This window comes from Triturus cristatus, chromosome 9, assembly GCF_964204655.1.
Source record: "Triturus cristatus chromosome 9, aTriCri1.1, whole genome shotgun sequence".
In the NCBI taxonomy this organism is placed as follows: domain Eukaryota; kingdom Metazoa; phylum Chordata; class Amphibia; order Caudata; family Salamandridae; genus Triturus; species Triturus cristatus.
The window spans coordinates 709,091,078-709,115,001 of record NC_140592.1 but is presented as its reverse complement, the minus strand read 5'-3'; the positions used below and the strand labels follow the sequence as shown (position 1 = coordinate 709,115,001).

Sequence of the window (23,924 nt, the reverse complement as noted above, 5' to 3'; positions counted from 1 at the left end):
CGATTCTGGCGTGGTGTGCATGAGGTCCTGCTAGTGGTTACGCGTGTGGCGCTGCTGCCCGAAGCGAGGAGATGCCTGTTGAATGTGTGGGAACCTACCGACTACTCGGCGCCACAGACGTGGTGGGTGACTCTGGGATATATGGTGGCCAAGCGCGATATTGCTCAACTGTGGGGTTCCCAGAGGTCCCCGACTGTCTCGGCCTGGAAGGAAAATATGGATTGGTGCATGTTTCGGGAAAAGGTGGTGTATGTGGCGAGAGGTAAGCCTGGGACATGGGTGAAAGTATGGGGCCCCTGGAACGCCTACCGCGGGGGAATCTGTGCCCCGCCGTTATTGCCCGATCCATCGCCTGCCCCGTCCCCTTAGCCGATTTATCTCTCCGGTACCGGGCACTGAGTCCACCCAGTCCCTGTCCTGATCTCTTCCCCCTCTTGATACTCCTATGGATTGGTAGGGTCCCCCTTCCAGGGGAGCACATGCTGCTGTTTCCGATTGTGGGTTGCCTTGTGGGTTTGTTTTTCTTGTTGTTATTAAGTTTAAAATGAAACCGTTCTGTGGGGTCCGGATGGTGTGGCTATCAACGCTGCTAACTCCTGTGCATCTTCCTCAGCCGCAACATGCGCTCTACAGTGTGTATCATATGCTCCTTTTGTCTGCTAGCGGCCGGCCGGAAGGTTGTAGGCCCATCTTTGTATATATTTTGAATTTTGTAATAAACGGTTTAAAAAAAAAAACAAAAAAAAAAAAAAAAACAGACATAGGTATCACAATGTTTCTTCATAAAAAAGAGAGCTATTCGACATTGGGTAAAATTGTACCGCCTTAGGCGAGGTACAGTATATTTGAGTCTATGGTCCCTGTATTAGTTACAGAAATAAAGTGATGAAGGTCAGATTGTGTGGACAAGTTATCACAGGGACATTGATCCAGATCTTACTGCAGTCTTACTGTAATCCTTAACTGCACTTTCTCTCCAGAATGTGATTACATCACTTGATACTTCATGCCCTTCCAGGTCCTCCATTGATCCTTGTCTCGGCCAACAAGTGAAAAATGTGAACGCTGCCATTAATGACTACCTTTGTAAACTGTTTATTGGGCATTGCCCCAGGGCCTGGAAAACCTCCATTCTGTCACCACTGTTGGAAAAAAGTTACTCCTGACTTCAACAGCCCTAACTAAATTCAGGCCTAGATCCCTCCTCTCCTACCTATGGAAATGGTTAGAAAATGTACTAGCTTTGCATCTGAATAATTCTCCCCAAGCAGGATTCTGCCCGGGTCAAATAAGGAATTTATTTAATCCACTCTGGATGGTCTTCGTTGGGAGCATGTAGAGGACATTGAAGTGGGGGCTTTGATCTTACACCACATGTCCCCCACCTTCGAGACCATACACCATCAACTCTTCTTGTAAAGGCACTATAATTTTGTCTGCAGAGAAAGTACAAGACTCGCTTACTTCATTCTTACTCAACTGATCTCAAAGATTTGTCATGTCTTTATTTTTATCCCCCCATAGTTTAAAATGGGGTATTCTTCTAGGAGCATATTTTAAAATAAAATTTACATTGAACCTTTTACTCATCTATCGCATTCACTTAGTTTTATTATAGATTTCTTTTTTTAATTAAGCTGTGCCCATCAAAGGCCTAGGTGCTGCTGACAGACTCTTCACCCTATTGGAACAACATTCATTAGCTTTATCAGTGTCATTTTTGCCCAGCGCTGTCAAAACAGTTAACCACTTTGGCACTATCTCGAATGAGAAGCTCATTTTAGGACTGCAGGTTGCTGCTCATGTTCGAATCATTTGAAAATTCTTTGACGCATCCTATCTCTTCTTGTCTTCCAGTATCATTCTCAAGTGGTTACCACATTTTCGAATCCATATTTGGTAATGTTCCTTAAAAGGGATTCCTATGTTTTATTCAACATGGTAGGGAGATGAATGTTCCGACATTTTTAAATAGTCTTGTCTTATGAGTTATATTTTGTGGCATGCCAGGGCACAAGTGATTGAGAATTTCTCCAAAGCTACCTTTGAGCTTTAAACATGCAACAGTTGTCTAAGCACAAGCAATTTGCATGCAATGCAGAGATGGGTTTTACAGACTTGGTTCAGGGCTCTGGGACCCACAATGTAGTTGATGAAATAGCTCCTGGCTGAAGAATGTTGCCTCTGCAGAGTAGAGCATTAAGCATTTTCTCCAGATATATGCAGCTGGTTCTTCAGTGTAGGCGGCTTGTTGTCACAGAGCTTTGGGTGCTGGAATTTTCTGCCAGTACATATGATTTTTGAGTGTTCGACATTTTTGCATATCGTTGGTGTGTAGTGGCACAGTCATGCTAAGAGGAATTGACTGGAAAGCACTCAGCGTAAGTGTTATGTTATCTTATTAGACTTTGGCGTATTTCAGCATTTGCCATTATCTGTCCTCTTGGGGGCTTTGAACAGATCTCCAGTAGTTGTAGTTTATCTATCTGACTCCCTGCTATTGGTTTCCCATCCAAATTACATTAGTGTTTGTGGGTGGTTTTGAGGTAGAGATTTGTCTTTTGTAGATGCTTATAAAAGGGTGGTGGGTTGGGGGTAATAACCTCTTCTAACATCACCCTTATGACTGTCCAGTGTGTCCTGAGTTGTCTGTGTGGTGGTTCACGGGAGGTGGGTGGCGGTATTGGTTTTGTTTTTTAGCCTTCTGTCTAATCTCTTCTTGTTCTTAACCGAATGCAAGTGTGGTCCCCATCGATCTTTGACAGTTTTATTCTTCTAATGGCCAAGTGTAGTACTTATACTGGCTTTCCTAGTCTGTCGTAAGGATCCTAGTGATGGGTTAGGATCTGTTGTTGAGAGGTCTTTCTCTAGTATTAGGGATTGATATTGACATGCAGTTCCTTGCATGACTTCACTGTGTGTCGGTTTACGTGTTATAGTCTATAGAATAGAGATGAGAATGATTTTTATGCCAGACTAACATTCATCAAATCAAAATGTTGCTGCATAGGGACAAAATCTTTTTTTAAACAGAGCCCAGAACTAGAACCTTCATGAAACTACTAAAAGAACTGTTGTGTTACTTGTGTGACTGAGCTTCAGGAGCCCCAGAGGCTGCTGAACTGGGTTACCAGATGCATGCTGGGTGCAGTAGCCCACAAACTGACTGGCTCCCCTGCAAAACCCTTACCATAATAGTGCCTTCTATGATGACCAACTGCACAACCTATGTCGAACTAATACCTGGACAACACTGACACATTCTGAATATCGAAAGCCTTATATAATGACCTTTTTTCACTCTGTATCTTGGGTTGCAGAATGGCAGAGAAGCGGCTTTGGGTGTTTAAATATCAAACTAACGAACCTATATATTTTTTTTAATTCAGGCAAAACTTTTGGAGGAAATGGATCAGGAATTTGGAGTGAGCAATCTTGTGGAAAAAGAGTTTGGGCAAAAAAAGGTGAGTGAGTAATGTGGCTATTTAGAAAATGTTGGCATGGGGGTTTAAAGTACTATGTTTACATTTTACAATGTGATCAACGCAGATAACTCTAGGACCTCGAATTACTGTTGCTATGCAGGTTGGTAGTTTATCAAAAGTGGAGAAGTAATGCTAAAAATATAATCTTTGGCTGTTCCCAAAGGTATCCTTCTCTCACCCCCATTCCGACTAAATCCAAGTTCCTTATGAAGTAATTTTGCACCTAAATTACTTGTACAGTTTTTTAAAGGAATTACGTGTCCTGTCAGGATGTGTAGTTAACTAGCAGATCCAAGATCTTCTTTAGGGAGTAACTGGGATAATTGGTTTAACAGCGCAGATTTCCTCAAATAATCCCAATTTGTAGCCTGTTTCTCAGGGGACATTTCACCAAGTTTGACCTTGTGAAAGTGTTAAACACTAGAGGTCATTCTACATGTTGTAGTACCATATGTTAAATTACTACATAACTCTGCGCGATTCTGGCCGCAACTGCAGCTTCTGCTTTCATCAGGGATTCACTGCGTCTCTCCTGCTCCCTGATAGGTTTTTGTTGCCATTACAAATCAATGGCAGAGTTCAGTAATGAACAAAATTCAGAAAGCTCAAAAACCCCATGGACAGAAAAGGAAACTGCTGCCAAAGATCGAGCATTAGGAAGCACCATCGAGTACATTTGCCTTGTCTTTGGTTTACCCGATATGTGCCTTTTATTAATGTCTTCTGAATTCAAACAGCCTCTCTGCTTGTGGCAAACGTCCCAGTCTTAAACTTAAAAGTTCTGTCTTATCACCAAGGAGATAGTTCTTTGAGCCTACACAATTTTGATTCTTATTTTATTGTTTCTGAAAGTGAAGTCCCCCCCAAGCCAAGCAAAGTTCTACTCAACCTTCCATAATGTATACCAGTGTAGTTTCAAAGCAATACAAAAACATACATTAGTTAAGCATCAAAACCAAACCCCCATACCAAGGCAATACAACAAAATTCGAATACAGCTGGTTGGGGCTGGCTAATCACCTTGAGAAAATACCAAAATAAGATTTCAAGTCTTGTCTAAGCAAATGTGATTAACTCTCTCTTATCTGTTGTGGCACACATATTGACCATAATGGAAACTGTCTTTGGAAGTCACGAGGTCGGTGACTCCTCCTTTGGATCGTATTGCGCATGGGCTTCGGTTCCATCCTCAGATTGTTTTTTTCCGCCATCGGACTCGGATGTAATCTTCGCGCTCCGGTTCCGAACATTTCCAGTTTGACGATCGAAGCGGAATCCTCACTCACATCGCGGAATTGTTCAGATCGCGATCTCCTCAATCACCTTCTCATCGACAAATCTTCGATTCCAGCCGTCGACGGCGGCCTTCGGGCTTACCCAAGCTCCGGTCCCCCCACCCAAAAAGGCTTCGGTCACGCCTTCGCCTCCGGGCCTATGCAAGACCAGAGACACTGCTTCACACACCCCACCTTCGGGCCCGGTGAAGAAGCCAAATAAGCCTTCCGGCGGCTCGGGCTAGAGCCAGCCTTCCAGCGGTGCCGAGAAACACACTTCGGCACCGAAAAAGAAACCGGCCTCTACCTCGACACCGAGCTCCGCACCGAAGTCCTCGGTGTCGAAACCCAGCGCTTCCGTACCGACACCATCTTCGGTACCGACCAAACCCCATAAGGCCCTCTGCACCGACACTTCCACGCTGAAGCCCACCTCGGCACTGACCAAGAAATCGGGGGTTCCCAAGCCCAGTCCTAGGCAAACCGGCACGGACAAGCCTAAAAAGTCTCCGGCCTCGAAGACTTCGGCGCCGACGGAACAAACATTGTCACAGGAACTGTTTACACCGGATCCCTTACAAAAAACTCTTACCAAGGATCCAAAAACTGGACATTTGGCACTCTCTTCCAAAAAGACATTTGGACAAACCGGTTCCGCCTCCACCTCCAAAGAGGAAGGACTCTGCTACCTCCCCTTTCAGAATACCTTCCCCACCTCCTCCACCCTCTCCACCTCCGCCCCCTCCGCCTTCTCCACCCCCACCTCATCGCTCTCCGACCCCGTCTCCAGACGATGATGATCAGGGGGACCCATATCACGATCCAGGGGATGTGCCCCAAGACCCCACCCCTACAGGATCCCCAAACCCATGGGACAACTACATTAACCCAGATATTCCAGACGTCCCACAAGATGACCTTTACCCTTCCAGGCCATCTCCACCGGAAGACTCATTAGGTTTCCACCACCTACTTCAGAGGGCGCGGCACATTATCACGGGGTAGATACACACTGACCCAGTGGAGGAGGATTTCCTCCTCGACACATTTGATACCGCATATAGGTCTACCTCCATACTTCCTATGCTCAAGGGGATTAAAACATGCGCCAGAGGTTTTGAAGGACCCTGTCAGGGCCAGGGTCATTTACCCACGCATAGAGAAAAAGTACAAAGCTGCCCCCACAGATCCTGCCTATATCAAAGGGCCAGCGCCACTAGATTCCCTAGTGGTTTCCACTGCACGAAAGAGGTCAAATTCCCAGGCGTCGGGCGAAGCACCACCACCTGACAAAGAATCAAAGCTACTGGACGCGTCAGGAAAGCGCACTGCGTCACAGGCAGCCAATATATGACGTATCGCCAACACCCAAGCGCTATTGGCTAGATACGATAGGGCACATTATGATGAATTAGAAACCATAATGCACCACCTCCCGGAAAGATACAAAAATAGGGCCAATGAATTAATTCAAGAGGGTAAGATAATTAACACCTCCATACGCTGTGCCTTAGATGCAGCAGACACAGCCTCCAGGGCCATTAATACTAGCGTCTCCTCTGTCGCCATGCTTGGCTGAGAATATCAGGTTTCAAAACAGAGGTACAGGCCTCCATCCTAAATCATCCCTTTGACCAAGAACACCTATACGGCCCAAAGGTAGATGAGGCCCTCGAAAAAATGAATAAGGACACTGATACGGCGAAATCCATGGGAGCCCTGCAGTCACACCCTCCTAGGCGCTCCTTTCGCCGCTCTTCCTTTCGGAGCACGTCTAGAGGCTACTCCTCAGATAGCGCGTACACTTCCTACAAATCCCCCACTCAGTCCACCTTCACAAGGGGTTATCAAAGAGGCGGCTATAGGGGCAATAACAATAAAGGCAGAGGCAAAACAAATACCGCCCGCTCTGACCACACTGCCTACCCAATGGCTTCCCCCCCCGCTCCCTCCAGACCATCCCACTCCGGTCGTGGGCAGACTACAAAATGTCCTTCAGGTCTGGGAGACCATCACCTCAGACAAGTGGGTCTGAGGCCAAACATTCCACCCAGACAACGCCCAATGTCACAAGAACATTCCACATTACTAAAACAGGAGGTAATCTCCCTCCTACAAAAACAGGCAATAGAACAAGTTCCCGCCAATCAGCAAAATTTAGGGGTCTGCTCCCTATATTTTCTAATACCAAAAAGGGACGAGACTCTACGACCTATTCTAGATCTCCGGCCCCTAAACACATACATACATACATTCAGACCATTTTCACATGGTAACGCTTCAGCAGGTGCTTTCGCTCCTCTCCCAGAATGACTTCCTCACCACACTGGACTTGAAAGACGCATACTTCCACGTTCCGGTACACCATGCTCACAGAAAGTACCTCAGATTTGTAGTGGACGGGCAACACTACCAGTTCAAGGTGCTCCCATTCGGAGTCCCAACAGCACCAAGGGTATTCACCAAGTGCCTAGCGGTAGTGGCGGCACACCTCAGAAGACAGCACATTCACGTCTTCCCATATTTGGACGACTGGCTGATAAAAGCCACGTCCAACAACCAATGTGTACACCACACTGCCACTACAATCCAACTGCTTCACCAACTAGGCTTCACGGTGAACCACCAAAAGTCCCAGCTAACACATCCCACATAAAGCAATACCTCAGTGCCACCATAGACACCTCAAAAGCCATAGCCTACCCCAATTCGGCCAGGATTGCAAGCATTCAGGCTTTGTGTCAAAGATTCATACTTCAACACTCCCTTCCAGCAAGAGTGTTTTATGCAACTGATAGGGATGATGAACTCTTGCATTTTCATAGTGCCCCACACAGGACTCCAGATGCGTCCACTCCAAGAGTGCTTAGCGCGCCAATGGAACCAGGCCCAGGGGCAACTGACAGATCTGGTGTTGGTAGACTGTCGCTCCCATCGCTCTCTGCAGTGGTGGTACACCACAAACCTTTCCAAAGGTCGACCTTTCCTGGACCCGGTTCCACAAATAATACTAACAGACGCATCGCTCTCCGGCTGGGGAGCTCATCTACGGCTGGGGGGCACATGGACGCTGCAACAAAAGTTACTCCATATCAACCATCTGGAGTTACTAGCAATCTCTCTAGCCCTAAAATCCTTTCAGAGACAGATTTTAGGCAAGGCAGTCCTCATTCGCACAGACAACATGACGGCCATGTATTACATTCAAAAACAAGGCGGCACACACTCCCCACAGCTCTCTCAACTAGCACAGAGCATATGGAGATGGGCAATTCCACACAAAATCTTTCTCCTAGCCCAACATGCCCCAGGAGTCCAAAACACCATGGCAGATCTGCTCAGCAGACAGACTCAGCAGATCCACAAGTGCGAACTTCACCCGCAGGTTCTTCACCCGTTCTTTCAAATGTGGGGGCATCCGCAGATAGACCTCTTCGCCACCCACGAAAACAAAAAATGTCCAAGCTTCGCCGCCAGATATCTACACCCATTGTCCAAAGGCAATGCGATATGGATGAACTGGTCAGACAAATTTGCGTACTCTTTTCCACCTCTCCCACTAATTCCATTAGTGGTGCGAAAGCTACAACAGCATTCCCTCACACTGATCCTAGTAGCTCCAACATGGGCCAGACAACCGTGGTACACCACGCTGCTGGAACTCTCGGTAGTACCACGCCAAAAGCTACACCTCTCACCATGCCTCCTAACCCAGAACCATGGAGAGATCAGGCACCCGGACCCAGCTCAGCTCAACCTTGCGATCTGGCTCCTGAAATCCTACAATTCGGATACCTAAACCTTCCCCCTGACTGTATGAACTTCATCAGAGAAGCTAGACGCCCTACCACTAGAGCCTGCTACGCTGCCAAGTGGAAAAGATTTGTTGTTTATTGCCATAACAACACAATCAATCCTCTAGACGGGTCTATGCAACACATCATATGCTACTTACTCCATCTACAAAGGTGTAACCTAGCATATACTTCTATTCGGCTACACCTCGCAGCAATTGCCGCTTACCTACAAAACAGGCAGCACCTATCACTTTTCAGAGTGCCTGCCATTAAAGCCTTCATGGAAGGCCTAAAACGAATAATTCCCCCCAGAGTACCACCCTTACCTGTGTGGAACTTAAATATAGGTTCGAGGCATGTGGGCTGCTGAATTCATATCTGTGCATAGATCGCCGCCTAGTGTTGGGTCCGGATGTTTGCACGTTGTTGTCCTGGAAGAGTCTTCGAAGTATCCTTGGATAGGTGACTCCTCCCCTGGACTACAGTGCGCATGGGCATCCTCTCCATCCTCAGATTGTTTTTTTCCGCCATTGGGTTCGGATGTGCTATCTTAGCTCAAGTTAGGAAAATATTTTTTCGAGGCCAAAAGGCCTTTAGTTCGCGTCGGTACTGTTTATCGATCGGGTTTCGATAGAATTTGTTAGTTTACTAACTTTCAGCACCGACTGCTTTCGCATTTACCTGTCCATCGACGACTTCGACGATGGAATCCAGGACGCCGTTCAAAAGGTGTCCGGTATGCAATGCGAAGTACCCACACATCGACGTCCATCCGGTGTGCAACAAATGCCTTTCGCCGGACCACGACGAATCAACATGCATGGCCTGTGCCCGGTTCCGCTCGAAGAAGACTCTGCGGAATCGACGAGCGGCGAGACTCGAGGCGCAGCACGCGGCACCGGCCCCGACAGACATCTTCGGCGAGGCCGAGGACGTCGAGGAATTGGAAGTCTTGCCCTCCAGTCCCGTTTCCGAACACGAACCCGGATCGGACGAGGAAGACGAGTCACTCTTCCACAGAGGTGAAGACGACACCGAGGTAGGAGACGACGAGGAGGCCTTCGGGGCCGAAGAAAGTAGCTCCAATGATGAACAAGGCCTACCTGTTCAAACCGTTCAAACACCAGTGCCACAGCCTATGGCTCCGGTCGAGGGATCGCCTTCGGGCCTTACCCGAGACCCATCCCGCAGTTCTTCGGCCCCGCCCTCGGGCCCGGCCTCGGACGTTCAGCGGCAGCCATTACTACATAAACAGGCTGGTTTCCCTATCACAAAACCGAAACCGAAAGCTGCTCAGGTTCCACCGAAACCGAAACTGAAAGTAGCGCTGGTCGGATCGAGGCCTTCGACGCCAGCGCACCGCATCGGCACCGACCGCACCAAGAGGGACTTCGGTGCCGAACTTGAGGCGGGCGACGTTGGAGTCGACAAACGGAAAAAAGCCATCGGCACCGACAAACCTGCTCGGCTACCGGCACCGACGACACCAAGGGCCGTACCGCCTGCTGTGTCTCACATCGCTCCCTCGACGACACCTAAGCCTCAGGTATCGAAGACTTCGACGGTGATCTCTTCACCCCGACTCGATGACCCTCCGGCACCGAAAAAATCTACGGCCGCCTCTACGAGCCTGGCCGGTGCCAAAGCCTCGAAGGCGCCCCAAGTACGACCTGGTGTGACGCAAGGCAGCAAAACCACACCTGTCCTCCAGGACACGTCGGGCTCCGGTTCGGTCGGAGCTCCCGCAGCCTCTTCGGTGCCGACCAACATTACCTTCGGCTTGCCTCCGTCAACAATCCCAAAAATGTTCCAACTCAGGACACGGGTCACCCAACCTACGGTCACACCTGCTGAGACGTCTCCAGCACGTATCATCGACGCCGGCACTGGCAGAATGATTCTCCAGGACCGAAGGATAACTTCGGAGCCGCCATTGGACCCTTTCAGGATCCCACTAAAAAGGAAGTTGCCTGCAGAATCGGAACCTCTCCTTTATGAACCCTTCCATTCATCCTACCAGGATCCACACCGGTTCTCCCCCACACGCTCCGATACAGGCGCATTGGAGGACTACATGGCTGACCAAGTCCCCTACCATGTAGACACGGACCCTGATGACCAGCAGGACCCTGATCAAACTTGGGGCGACCCTGCAGACCCCAGTGCACCTCTCGATGCACAGGATCCACAACTCTATGGGGCAAAGACATCTCCTACGGAGGATACTGCAGCGTTCAATGCTCTTATCGAACGTGCTGCCAATAACCATGGGGTGCAGCTTCACTCTGATACCATCGAAGATGACTTTCTAATGGACACCTTTGCATCCTCAGAAAGACATGTAAAGACTCTGCCAATGTTGAAGGGGGTCCTCAAACCAGCCAAGGACATTTTCAAAGAACCCACCAGGGCACGAGTGATAAACCCCAGGATTGATAAAAAATACAGATCAGCACCTGGGGATCCTACTTACATCAGAGGACAATTACCACTCGACTCCATCGTCGTAGCGAATGCACGCAAGAGGGCACACTCGCAAACAACAGGTGACGCTCCTCCCCCGGACAAAGAGTCCAAGGTGTTAGAAACCTCTGGCAAGCGAGTTGCCGCCCAAGCTGCCAACATATGGCGCATAGCCAACACTCAGGCGCTCCTTGCTCGCTATGATAGAGCGCACTATGACACACTTGAGCAAATATTCCAACATCTCCCTGACCAGTTCAAGGAAGGCGCAGAAATGCTCATCAGAGAAGGACAGCTACTAACGAACGCTTCCATCAAATGCGCACTAGATGTTGCAGACACGGCTGCCAGAGCCATAAACACAAGCGTCATGTTGCGACGACATGCCTGGCTACGGATCTCAGGATTCAAGCCTGAGGTACAAAACAATATATTGAACCAGCCCGTCAACCCCGACTATTTATTCGGGCCAGAGGTTGACACCACCCTCGAAAAGATAAAAAAGGATACGGACACTGCAAAGTCCATGGGCGCACTACAAACTCAGTCCTTTCGGAGCGGCTCCTTTCGTCGCCCCGGAAACAAGGGAGCAGGTAGAGGACAGGGGTCACAACAAACATATAACAAAGGCAATACACAGACCACCTATGATAAAAACACCCGAGGTGGACATCGTGGCTCCAGCACAAAGGGCAGAGGACGCGGCTACGGCAACACCAGGTCCTCCCCCAAGAACAAGCAGTGACGCCCTCTCCCTTCCTCCCGACCACATAACACCTGTCGGGGGAAGGCTACAAAGGTTCCTGTCCACGTGGAATTCCATCACCACGGACAGGTGGGTCAAAGATATTATAAAATACGGTTACTGTCTGGAGTTAACCTCCACTCCACCCACAATACCACCAAGAAGCCGTCCTATGTCCTCAGAGCACTTAACGCTCTTACAGCAAGAAGTGCAAAGTATGCTTCTAAAAGGCGCTATAGAGGTCGTACCCATCCACGAGCAGGGTGCGGGAGTGTACTCCCTCTACTTCTTAATTCCAAAAAAGGACGGGTCGCTCAGACCTATATTGGACCTGAGACCCCTGAACCAGTACATTCTTTCAGAGCACTTTCATATGCTCACTCTACAGCAAGTCCTTCCGCTTCTCAAGCAGGGAGACTTCCTAGCCACACTGGACCTCAAGGATGCGTACTTTCACATACCCATCCACCCCTCACACAAAAAATACCTCAGGTTCACTGTTCAGGGGCAGCACTATCAGTTCAAAGTCCTTCCCTTCGGCGTGACAACAGCGCCCAGGGTTTTCACGAAGTGCCTCGCTACGGTGGCAGCACATCTACGGAGGCAGCATATACACGTCTACCCCTACCTAGACGACTGGCTCGTTCAAGCGAAGTCAGCCCAGCAATGTGCAAGCCACACGTCCCGCACCATTCACCTTCTTCACAGTCTGGGATTCTCACTGAATTATCCAAAGTCCCATCTCCAGCCCGCACACGTACAACAGTACCTAGGTGCGACTATAGACACTCGGGCGGCCACAGCTCAGCCAAATTTAGTGAGGATCGACAGCATACAACTGCTGATCTCCAAATTCAAACCCAATCACTCACTTCCAGCGCGAGTGTTCATGCAGTTGATAGGCATGATGGCCTCCTGCATCTTCATAGTCCCGCACGCGAGATTACATATGCGCCCACTTCAGGAGTGCCTAGCACGTCAGTGGAATCAGGCTCAAGGACAGTTAAAGGACCTAGTGTTGGTGAGCGGTCGGGCATACAACTCTCTGCATTGGTGGAATCCACAAAACCTTTGCAAGGGCCGACCGTTCCAAGAGCCTGTCCCACAAATAGTACTGACAGCGGACGCGTCTCTCCAGGGATGGGGAGCTCATGTACTCCACTACACAGTGCAAGGACTATGGACAACACAACAAAAGAAGTTGCACATCAACCTTCTGGAATTGATGGCAATCTTCCTAGCCATGAAGGCGTTCAAAGTACATCTATGCAACAAGGTCGTGTTGATCCGGACGGACAACATGACCGCAATGTACTACATACAGAAACAGGGAGGCACACACTCTCCACAGTTGTCTCATCTGGCTCAGAGCATGTGGAAGTGGGCCATTCAAAGGGACATGTTCCTCATGGCGGAACACCTCCCTGGCAAGGACAACCAGATGGCGGATCTGCTCAGCAGACACAGCCACCAAATGCACGAGTGGGAGTTACACCCATCAGTACTCCAACCGTACTTTCAGCAGTGGGGTCATCCGGAGATAGACCTATTCGCGACAAGCGAAAACGCAAAATGCCCAAGCTTCGCCGCCAGATTCCCACATCCGCAGTCGCAGGGCAATGCGATATGGATGAACTGGTCCGGCAAATTTGCGTACGCTTTTCCCCCAGCACCGTTGATACCGCTGGTGGCTCGCAAACTCCGACAACACTCCCTGACACTCGTCCTAGTTGCTCCCACGTGGGCACGCCAGCCGTGGTACACCACCTTCCTCGAACTTTCCGTGGTGCCGCATCAAAGGCTGCGGATCAAACCCGCGCATTTGACGCAGAACCATGGAGAGGTTCAGCACCCAGATCCGCAACAGCTGAATCTGGCGATCTGGCTCCTGAAGTCCTAGAGTTTGGCTATCTCAACCTGCCACCTGACTGTATGGACATCATCAAGGAGGCCAGGAGACCCACTACCAGAGCTTGCTATGCAGCCAAATGGAAAAGGTTCGTCATTTATTGCGGACATAATGACATCAACCCGCTGGACGCATCCATCCAAAACATCATCTGTTATCTCTTACACCTATATCGATGCAATCTGGCGTACACCTCTATACGTGTCCATTTGACCGCAATATCAGCCTATCTGCAAACCAGGCAGCACCTCTCTCTATTCAGAGTGCCTGCCATCAAAGCATTCTTGGAGGGGCTCAAACGAGTCATTCCACCTAGTCACCCACCGGCTCCAATGTGGAACCTCAACTTGGTCCTCACACGCCTGATGGGTCCACCCTTTGAACCTCTACACTCATGCGAGATTCAATTCCTTACCTGGAAAGTGGCCTTCCTAGTAGCGATCACTTCCCTCAGAAGAGTTAGTGAACTCCAGGCACTAACCGTTCAAGAGCCATTTATTCAGGTTCACGCTAACAGGGTCGTACTACGTACCAACCCCAAGTTCATGCCCAAGGTAATATCACAGTTCCACATGAACCAGACTATTGAACTGCCCGTTTTCTTCCAAAACCCACAAACTGTTGCAGAAAGGGCACTACATACACTAGATGTACGGAGGGCCCTCATGTACTACATCGACAGGACTAAACCATTCAGGAAGACAAAACAACTGTTCGTTGCCTTTGCCCCACACCACAAAGGTAACGCCATCTCCAAAGCAGGGATAGCCAGATGGATAGTTAAGTGTATTCAAATCTGTTATCAAAAGGCAAAACGCACATTAACTATTCCACCACGAGCCCACTCAACACGTAAGTTGGGGGCTTCCATGGCCTTCCTAGGAAATATTCCCCTGCATGATATATGCAGAGCAGCCACATGGTCCACTACACACACATTTACAAAACACTATTGCGTAGATGTGCAGTCAAAACAGCAGGCAGCTGTAGGACAGGCTGTTCTCAAAACACTTTTTCAGACCGCTGCAGCTGGCACGGGTAGCCGCCGCTAATAGAGGGCACTGCTATGTATTCTATGCACAGATATGAATTCAGCAGCCCACATGCCTCGAACTGAATATGCTACTTACCAGTATGCATCTGTTCTTGGCATGTAGGGCTGCTGACATTCATATCGCCCTCCCTCCTCCCCGGCGCCTGTCGCAGCTGCAGCTCTCAGAATTACTGCAAGCATGGTCATCACTTTCTGTATCTACTCCATCACTGCCACAATGGCGAAAAACAATCTGAGGATGGAGAGGATGCCCATGCGCACTGTAGTCCAGGGGAGGAGTCACCTATCCAAGGATACTTCGAAGACTCTTCCAGGACAACAACGTGCAAACATCCGGACCCAACACTAGGCGGCGATCTATGCACAGATATGAATGTCAGCAGCCCTACATGCCAAGAACAGATGCATACTGGTAAGTAGCATATTCATTCTCACAAGGCTAATGGGACCGCCCTTCGAACCTTTGCATAAATGCGAACTGCAATTTCTCACATGGAAAACAGCTGTTCGAGGCATATGAGCTGCAGATCACACACTGAGGATAAGATCGCCATCTGGTGTTGGGCTCGGATGATTGCAGGTTGTTGTCGTCTTCGGAAGAAGCCTTTGGTCACGAGGTTGGTGACTCCTCCCCTGGACAACAGTGCGCATGGGCATCCACTCCATTGTCAGATTGTTTTTTTCCGCCATTGGGTTCGGATGAACTTTTTTCCGCTCCAGCAGAAAACTTTCAGCAATCGATTTAATTCTTCAATCTTCTTTCCATCGACATCGAAATCATCTCGGAGCGGTTCCGGAAGCGGCTGATGGACAGGACACCCTTCAAGAAATGCCCCCGGTGTGGAGCGAAGTTCCCCCACAGTGATCACCACGAGGTTTGTAACCTCTGCCTGTCGCCGGAACACAACGAATCGACCTGTCCAGCTTGTTCCGCTTTCCGTTCCAAGAAGACCCTCCGGGACCGAAGAGCTCGACGCCATATTATGGCCAAACCAGCTCCAGAACCGGAGGACATCTTTGCTCAGGATGTTCCTGAAGATGACACCGAAGATCTCGAGATCGTGTCCGAGGCAGACGATTCCGATGACCTCATCACTCCAGGGCAGCGTGCGAGTACCAACCCCCCTGCCCCTGCCCCTGCCCCATCCAAAAAGACATTGGTCAAGACTCTGCCAGCTGGGCCCAGTCGAGACCGGAAATCCTCTTCAGAAGCCCCGCCCTCGGGCCCGGCTCCGAAGACATCTAAGCCTGTAGGTGGCTCGGGCTCGAGCAAACCTCATGTGATTGTACCTATAACACCTTCGGCACCGAAAACTCCACTGTCGGCACCGAAACAGGCTTCCAGACTGAAATCTCCTTCGGCACCGAAACGTTCTTCGACATCGATGCCTAAAAGTCATTAGGCACCGAAATTTCCATCGGCACCGAAAAAACCATCGGCACCGAAAAAACCATCGGCACCGAAAAATCCATCGACGCCGAAACCTCTGTCGGCACCGAAAAATCTATCGGCACCGAAAACTCCGTCCACGCCGAAAAAAGTTCATAAAGACCCGAACCGGTCATCACCGCCACCACCTTCGGAGCCAGATGAACTTTTTCGCCCAGATCCTACTCAAAAGCGGATCTACATCAATCCCGAAACCGGACATGTGACTGCCGTCCCATACAAGAAACGGAAGCTGGACATCACACCACCTCCAGCTCCCATACGGAAGAAGGACTGTGCTACTTCACCACTTCGTCCTTCCTCTCCTTTATTACCTCCTAACCCGTCCCCCCCTCCTCCTCCTTCTCCTTTACCTTTACCATCCCCCTATCATTCACCTCCTCCACAGGATGATAATGATGACTTGGGGGGGAGGGGCGGACCCTGATTTATTTAATGATCCTGTTGATCCAAACTACCCTTTTACGTTCCCTGACACAGCACCCGTAGATGACTGGTCTTATCCAATACCTGACATGCCTGACCCCACTACCTACCCCTCCAAGCCCTCCCCTCCTGATGACCACTTAGGGTTTGGCCAACTTATAAATAGGGCAGCAACATTCCATGGCGTCACAATGCACACGGACGCCCTTGAAGAGGACTTTCTCCTCGATACTTTTGAGCAGTCACAAAAAACTGTTCACATACTGCCCATGATTAAAGGGGTTATAAAGCATGCCACTGAAGTCTTTAAAGACCCTGTTCGAGCTAGGGTTCTCAATCCACGCATCGAAAAAAAGTACCGACCAGCCCCGCAGGACCCTGCATACATTAAAGCCCAGCTCCCTTTAGACTCCTTGGTCGTATCAAATGCCAGGAAGCGCGTTAACTCACAGACAACTGGAGAAACGCCTCCCCCGGACAAGGAGTCTAAGCTTTTAGAGGCCTCAGGCAAACGGGTCGCCGCACAGGCGGCGAACCATTGGCGTATTGCGAATACCCAGGCCCTGTTAGCCCGGTATGATAGGGCGCATTATGACCAACTTGAGGACCTTATGCAACATCTGCCTGAACCCTTTAAGTCCCAGGCCACTGACCTCATCCAAGAAGGCAAATTAATCTCTAATGCCTCCATTAAATGCGCCTTAGATGCGGCAGACACTGCTTCTAGGGCGGTCAATACTAGCGTCTTACTCAGACGACATGCCTGGCTCCGTATTTCCGGTTTTAAACCGGAGGTTCAAACCGCAATTCTGGCTCAACCTTTCAACCAAGAGCAGTTATTTGGCCCTGCAGTGGATACTGCATTAGAAAAAATGAAGGATAATGAAACTGCCAAGTCTATGGGAGCACTGCAGTCTCCTCAAACCCGGGGTTCCTTTCGTCGCTCCTTTTATAGAGGAGGCTCCAAAAACACGGGAACTGAGACCACATCCACCTTTAAAAATTCGGGACAAACATCCCCTAACAGAGGATATTTCCGAGGAGGTTATCGGGGAAACAATAACAAAGGTCGAGGGCGGGGCAACAACAATAACACCCGCACCTCCCCAGCCACTAAACAGTGACTTGCCACCACTCCCCCCAGACCATTCCACTCCGGTCGGGGGGCGGCTCCAACAATTCCTACCTGTCTTGACTTCCATCACCACAGACAGGTGGGTAAGACAAATTATCCAGTCTGGCTACTGCCTCGAACTCATACAATCCCCCCCAAACATACCGCCCAAACAACGTCCAATGTCCTCACATCATCTCTCTCTCCTCAAACAAGAAGTTCAATCCCTGTTACAAAAACATGCGATAGAACCAGTCCCTCTTCAACATCAGGGAACAGGGGTATATTCTCTATACTTCCTCATTCCCAAAAAGGACAAAACACTAAGGCCCATACTGGATCTCAGACTACTAAACCAGTATATACATTCGGATCATTTTCATATGACCACCCTCCAACAAGTCCTCCCACTTTTACAACAGGGAGACTTCCTTGCCACATTGGACCTCAAGGACGCGTACTTTCACATCCCTATGCATCCCGCTCACAGAAAATATCTACGATTTGTGGTAGATGGGCAACACTGTCAATTTACAGTTCTCCCATTCGGTGTAACAACAGCACCCAGAGTGTTCACCAAGTGCCTAGCAGTCGTGGCAGCGCACCTCAGAAGACAACAGATCCATGTCTTCCCCTATCTGGACGATTGGCTTATAAAAGCCAATACTCACCAAAAATGCGTTCTCCACACTCATCGCACGAATCAAACTCTCCACGATTTGGGATTCACTATCAACTACCCCAAATCCCATCTACAACCTTCCCACTTACATCAGTATCTAGGAGCAACCATAGATACATCCAAAGCCATTGCTTATCCCAGCACTGCCAGGATAGCCAGTATACAAAATCTCATCTCTCAATTTCAAACTCATCCATCTCTTCCAGCAAGAGTGTTCATGCAGCTCCTAGGCATGATGGCGTCATGCAGCTCCATAGTCCCACACGCACGACTTCAAATGCGTCCCTTACAGGAATGTCTAGCACAACAGTGGAACCAAGCTCACGGACAACTTACCGATCTGGTGTTGGTGGACAGTTGCTCACTTCGCTCACTGAAATGGTGGAACACCATCAACCTGTCCAAAGGGCGGCCGTTCTTAGAGCCTCTTCCACAAGTTGTGCTAACTACCGACGCATCTCACACAGGGTGGGGAGCCCACCTCCTTCACCATACCACTCAGGGCAGATGGACCAGTCAACAAAAACTGCTCCACATCAACCACCTGGAACTCTTAGCAGTGTTCCTAGCACTAAAATCCTTTCAGGTACACCTAAAGAACAAAACTGTCCTCATACGCACAGACAACATGACGACAATGTATTATATACAGAAACAGGAAGGGACACATTCTCTCCAACTGTCCCAACTGGCACAGCAAATCTGGAGATGGGCAATTCCCCAAAACATCTACCTGTTAGCAGAACATCTCCCAGGGATCCACAATCAGGTGGCCGACCTCCTGAGTCGCCATACACAGCAGATCCACGAATGGGAATTACACCCCAAGGTTCTACTCCCCTTCTTCCAAAAATGGGGACAACCAGACATAGACCTGTTCGCCACTCCCGAAAACACAAAATGCCCAACCTTCGCCGCCAGGTTTCCACACCCACAGTCGAAGGGCAATGCCCTATGGATGAACTGGTCAGGCAGATTTGCGCACGCTTTTCCGCCTCTCCCACTAGTTCCATTTGTGGTACGCAAACTGAAACAACAGTCGCTAACACTAATACTAGTAGCTCCCACTTGGGCACGTCAACCGTGGTTCACCACACTTCTGGAACTATCTTTAGTTCCACATCAAAGGCTACGCCTCTCCCCGGATCTATTAACCCAGAACCATGGAGAAATCAGACACCCAGATCCTCAAACACTGAACCTAGCGATCTGGCTCCTGAGGTCTTAGAGTTCGGATACCTCAATCTCCCTCCAGACTGTATGAATATCATAAAGGAAGCCAGACGACCTACTACTAGAGCGTGTTATGCCGCGAAATGGAAACGATTTGCCATCTACTGCGCTAATAATGACATACATCCATTGGATGCTTCCATCCAAAACATCATTTGCTATCTACTACACTTGCAAAGATGCAATCTAGCGTATTCCTCTATACGTTTACACCTAGCAGCCTCAGCAGCCTACTTGCAAAATAGGCAACACCTGTCCCTTTTTAAGGTACCAGCCATCAAAGCGTTTATGGAAGGTCTCAAAAGAATTCTTCCCCCAAGATTACCACCTTCCCCAGTGTGGAATCTCAATGTGGTTCTAACAAGACTTATGGGTCCCCCATTTGAACCTATGCACAAATGTGAATTACAATTCCTAACATGGAAGGTAGCTTTCCTTATCGCAATCACTTCCCTACGAAGAGTAAGTGAAATAGAAGCCCTTACACTAGAGGAACCTTTCTTACAACTACACCGTAACAAAGTGGTTCTTAGGACAAACCCTAAATTTCTCCCAAAAGTGATTTCCCCTTTCCACCTTAACCAATCAGTAGAGCTACCAGTCTTTTTCCCAAACCCAGACTCGGTAGCTGAAAGGGCACTACACACCTTAGATGTCAAAAGAGCCTTGCTTTATTACATCGACAGGACAAAACCTTTTCGAAAGACAAAACAACTCTTTGTTGCTTTCGCACCACCACATAAAGGCAATCCCATCTCCAAATCCGGTATAGCCCGGTGGATAGTTAAATGCATCCAAATATGCTACCAAAAGGCTAAACGTACACTTACAGTTCCCCCTAGGGCGCACTCCACGCGTAAAATAGGGGCTTCTATGGCCTTCTTAGGTAACATTCCCTTAGAAGACATTTGCAAGGCAGCCACGTGGTCTACCACGCATACCTTCACTAAACACTACTGTGTTGATGTGCAAGCCAAACAACAGGCCTCAGTGGGCCAGGCTGTCCTAAAAACTTTATTTTAAACTGCTGCAACGGATACAGGCGACCACCGCTAAGGGGAAGCACTGCTATACAATCTATCCTCAGTGTGTGATCTGCAGCTCATATGCCTCGAACGGAATATGCTACTTACCAGTATGCATCTGTTCTTGGCATGTAGAGCTGCAGAGTCACACACGCCCGCCCGCCTCCCCGGGACCTGTATCTGTTCCAGCATCTGTCTTACTTGGACATTACACATGGACATCCTTTCTTTCATTCCTATACACTCCATCTTTTCCCTTCATGGCGAAAAAACAATCTGACAATGGAGTGGATGCCCATGCGCACTGTTGTCCAGGGGAGGAGTCACCAACCTCGTGACCAAAGGCTTCTTCCGAAGACGACAACAACCTGCAGTCATCCGAGCCCAACACCAGATGGCGATCTTATCCTCAGTGTGTGACTCTGCAGCTCTACATGCCAAGAACAGATGCATACTGGTAAGTAGCATATTCCTTTCTTTTAGCCATCACTTCCCTTAGAAGGGTCAGTGAGATACAAGCACTTGCCATACAAGAACCTTTTCTCCAAATGCACCACAACAAGGTTGTTCTCCGTACCAACCCAAAATTCCTACCTAAAGTCATTTCCCCTTTTCATCTAAACCAATCGGTAGAATTACCGGTATTTTTCTCGCAACCTCAAACTGTTGCAGAAAGGGCTCTACACACGCTAGATGTCAAACGAGCCTTACTTTACTATATACAAAGAACACAACCTTTCCGAAAGACCAAACAACTGTTTGTCTTTCTCTCCACCACACAAGGGCAACCCCATCTCAAAATCAGGGATAGCTAGGTGGATTGTAAAATGCATCCAGATTTGCTACCACAAAGCAAAACGAACGCTATCCGTTCCCCCTAAAGCCCATTCTACACGAAAGATAGGGGCTTCTATGGATTTTCTAGGGAACATCCCATTAGATGATATCTGCAAAGCAGCTACATGGTCAACACCGCACACTTTCACTAAACATTACTGTGTAGATGTGCAAACCAAGCAACAAGCTAGTGTGGGCCAGGCTGTACTAAAAACACTATTTCAAACCACTGCAACAGATACCGGTGGTCGCCGCTAAGGTTGGGAACTGCTAAATAGTCTATGCAAAAGTGTGTAATCTGCAGCTCATATGCCTCGAACGGAATATGCTACTTACCAGTATGCATCTGTTCTTGGCATGTAGAGCTGCAGATCTACACACGCCCACCCGCCTCCCCGGCTACCTGGATCTGTTCCAGGCTATCTTATTTAGATACAACACACATGGGTTTCTTCACTGTTATTACTACGCTCCATCTTTCCCTGTTGGCGAAAAACAATCTGAGGATGGAGCCGAAGCCCATGCGCAATACGATCCAAAGGGGGAGTCACCGACCTTGTGACTTCCAAAGACTTTCCAAGAGGAAAAACAAACTGCAAACATCCGGGCCCAACACCAGACTGCGATCTATGCAAAAGTGTAGATCTGCAGCTCTACATGCCAAGAACAGATGCATACTGGTAAGTAGCATATTCCTTTTCCAAGATCATTGCTTTAAAAGGTATTAGGGTTTTCCTGTTTCCAGTGTTTTGCCTAATTCTGTATGGATATTGCTGTTTATTGGGGGTGGGCAGAAAACTACGCTCCGCCAGCGTAGCAGATAAAGCCAGCCACCCCTGCTCACCGGCCTGGTCCCTGCTTCTGTAAGCAGCCAGGCCGGGGAGAGCCTCCCCGGGCCCCGGTGGACCCCTGTCTCCAGCGCCCGGACCCTCAGCTGGCTTGCAGGACGGAGGGCAGGGGTGGCTGGCTTTATCTGCTACGCTGGCGGAGCGTAGTTTTCTGCCCACCCCTAATAAACAGCGGGCGGAGCACGCGCCCCGGTCCCAGCTTCTGAACCCTAGCCAGGCCGGGGAGAGCCGCCTCGGACCCTCAGCTGGCTTGCAGGATGGGGGGGCTCACGCACCCCGGGGCCCACCGGACGAAGCACGAGCCCCGGGCCCGGTCCCAGCTTCTGAACCCTATCCAGGCTGCGAAGAGCCTCTCCGGTCCCTGGTGGACCCCAGTCCCCAGCACCCGGACCCTCGGCTGGCTTGCAGGACGGTGGGCTCCCGCACCCTGGGACGGAGCACGAGCCCCGGGCCCGGTCCTAGCTTCCGAACCCTAGCCAGGCCGGGGAGAGCCTCCCTGGGCCCCGGTGGACCCCCGTCCCCAGTGCTCGGACCCTCGGCTGGATTGCAGGATGGGTGGCTCCCGCACCCTGGGACGGAGCACAAGCCCCGGGCCCAGCTTCCAAACCCTAGCCAGACCGGGGAGAGCTTCTCCGGGCCCCGGTGGACACCCTTCCCCCAGCTCCCGGACCCTTGGCTGGCTTGGAGGATGGGGGGGCTCCCGCACCATGGGACCCTGGGACAGAGCACAAGCCCCGGGCCCAGGCCCAGCTACCGAACCCTACCCAGGCCGGGCAGAGCCTCCCCGGGACCCGGTGGAACTCCTGTCCCCAGTGTCCGGACCCTCGGCTGGCTTGCAGGATGGGGGGGGGCTCCTGCACCCTGGGACACTGGGACGTAACATAAGCCCCGGGCCCAGCTTCCGAACTCTAGCCAGGCCAGTGAGCGCCTCCCTGGGCCCGATGGTCCCCAGCGCCCGGACCCTCGGCTGGAACCAAGGAGGGTTAAACCCAGGCCACGTCCTCTCCCCGACGGCTTGCCCGGGGATCCATTTTTCTCTACTATTACGCCCCCATGTAGTGGGGGCTTACAGATGCTTGGGGAAGGACAAATGTTGGAGTTAGCCCAGCCACCCGCCCGCGGGGCCATCTGGTCGCCCGGCCCGCGGGGCCATCTGGTCGACCGGCCCACGGGGCCATCTGGTCGCGCAGCCAGGCGACCAGATGACCCAGGGTTGACCCAGGGCCCGGAAGGCCTGGGAGGGTGCCGTACCCAGTCGCCCTTGCAGTCCAGCGAGGGTGGCCAGGCACTCCGAGGTAGCCTAGCCGCTCGGGAGGCTCCTTCTCCCGGGACTGCTGCCGCTGCTTGCCTCTCTGCTCAACTTGCCTGGGAGCAGCCAGAAGGGGAGGCCTGGCCGGCCCAGACCATCTGGTCCCCCTGCAGACCCGCAAGGGATGGTGACCCCCATCCACGCACCCCGGTGGGGCAGGGACGGGAGGGGGAGGCCCCCGTGCCGGAGGGCACGTGATGGAAGCAGCCTCCTGCAGGCCCGCGTTACCCCCTCCGCGTCCCTCCCGGCGGCAGAGGGACCCACCCCTAGGTG

General features: G+C 50.3%; 1 protein-coding gene across 1 annotated transcript in view; it reads left to right on the top strand.

Moving 5' to 3' along the window:
* Positions 1 to 23,924, top strand: part of SART1 (spliceosome associated factor 1, recruiter of U4/U6.U5 tri-snRNP) — a 698,390-nt gene that overhangs the window by 316,947 nt on the left and 357,519 nt on the right. The window contains exon 6 of the mRNA XM_085625869.1: positions 3,390 to 3,464. Within this exon, the coding sequence (XP_085481995.1) occupies positions 3,390 to 3,464 (75 nt within the window). The remainder of the gene's footprint in view (positions 1 to 3,389; positions 3,465 to 23,924) is intronic.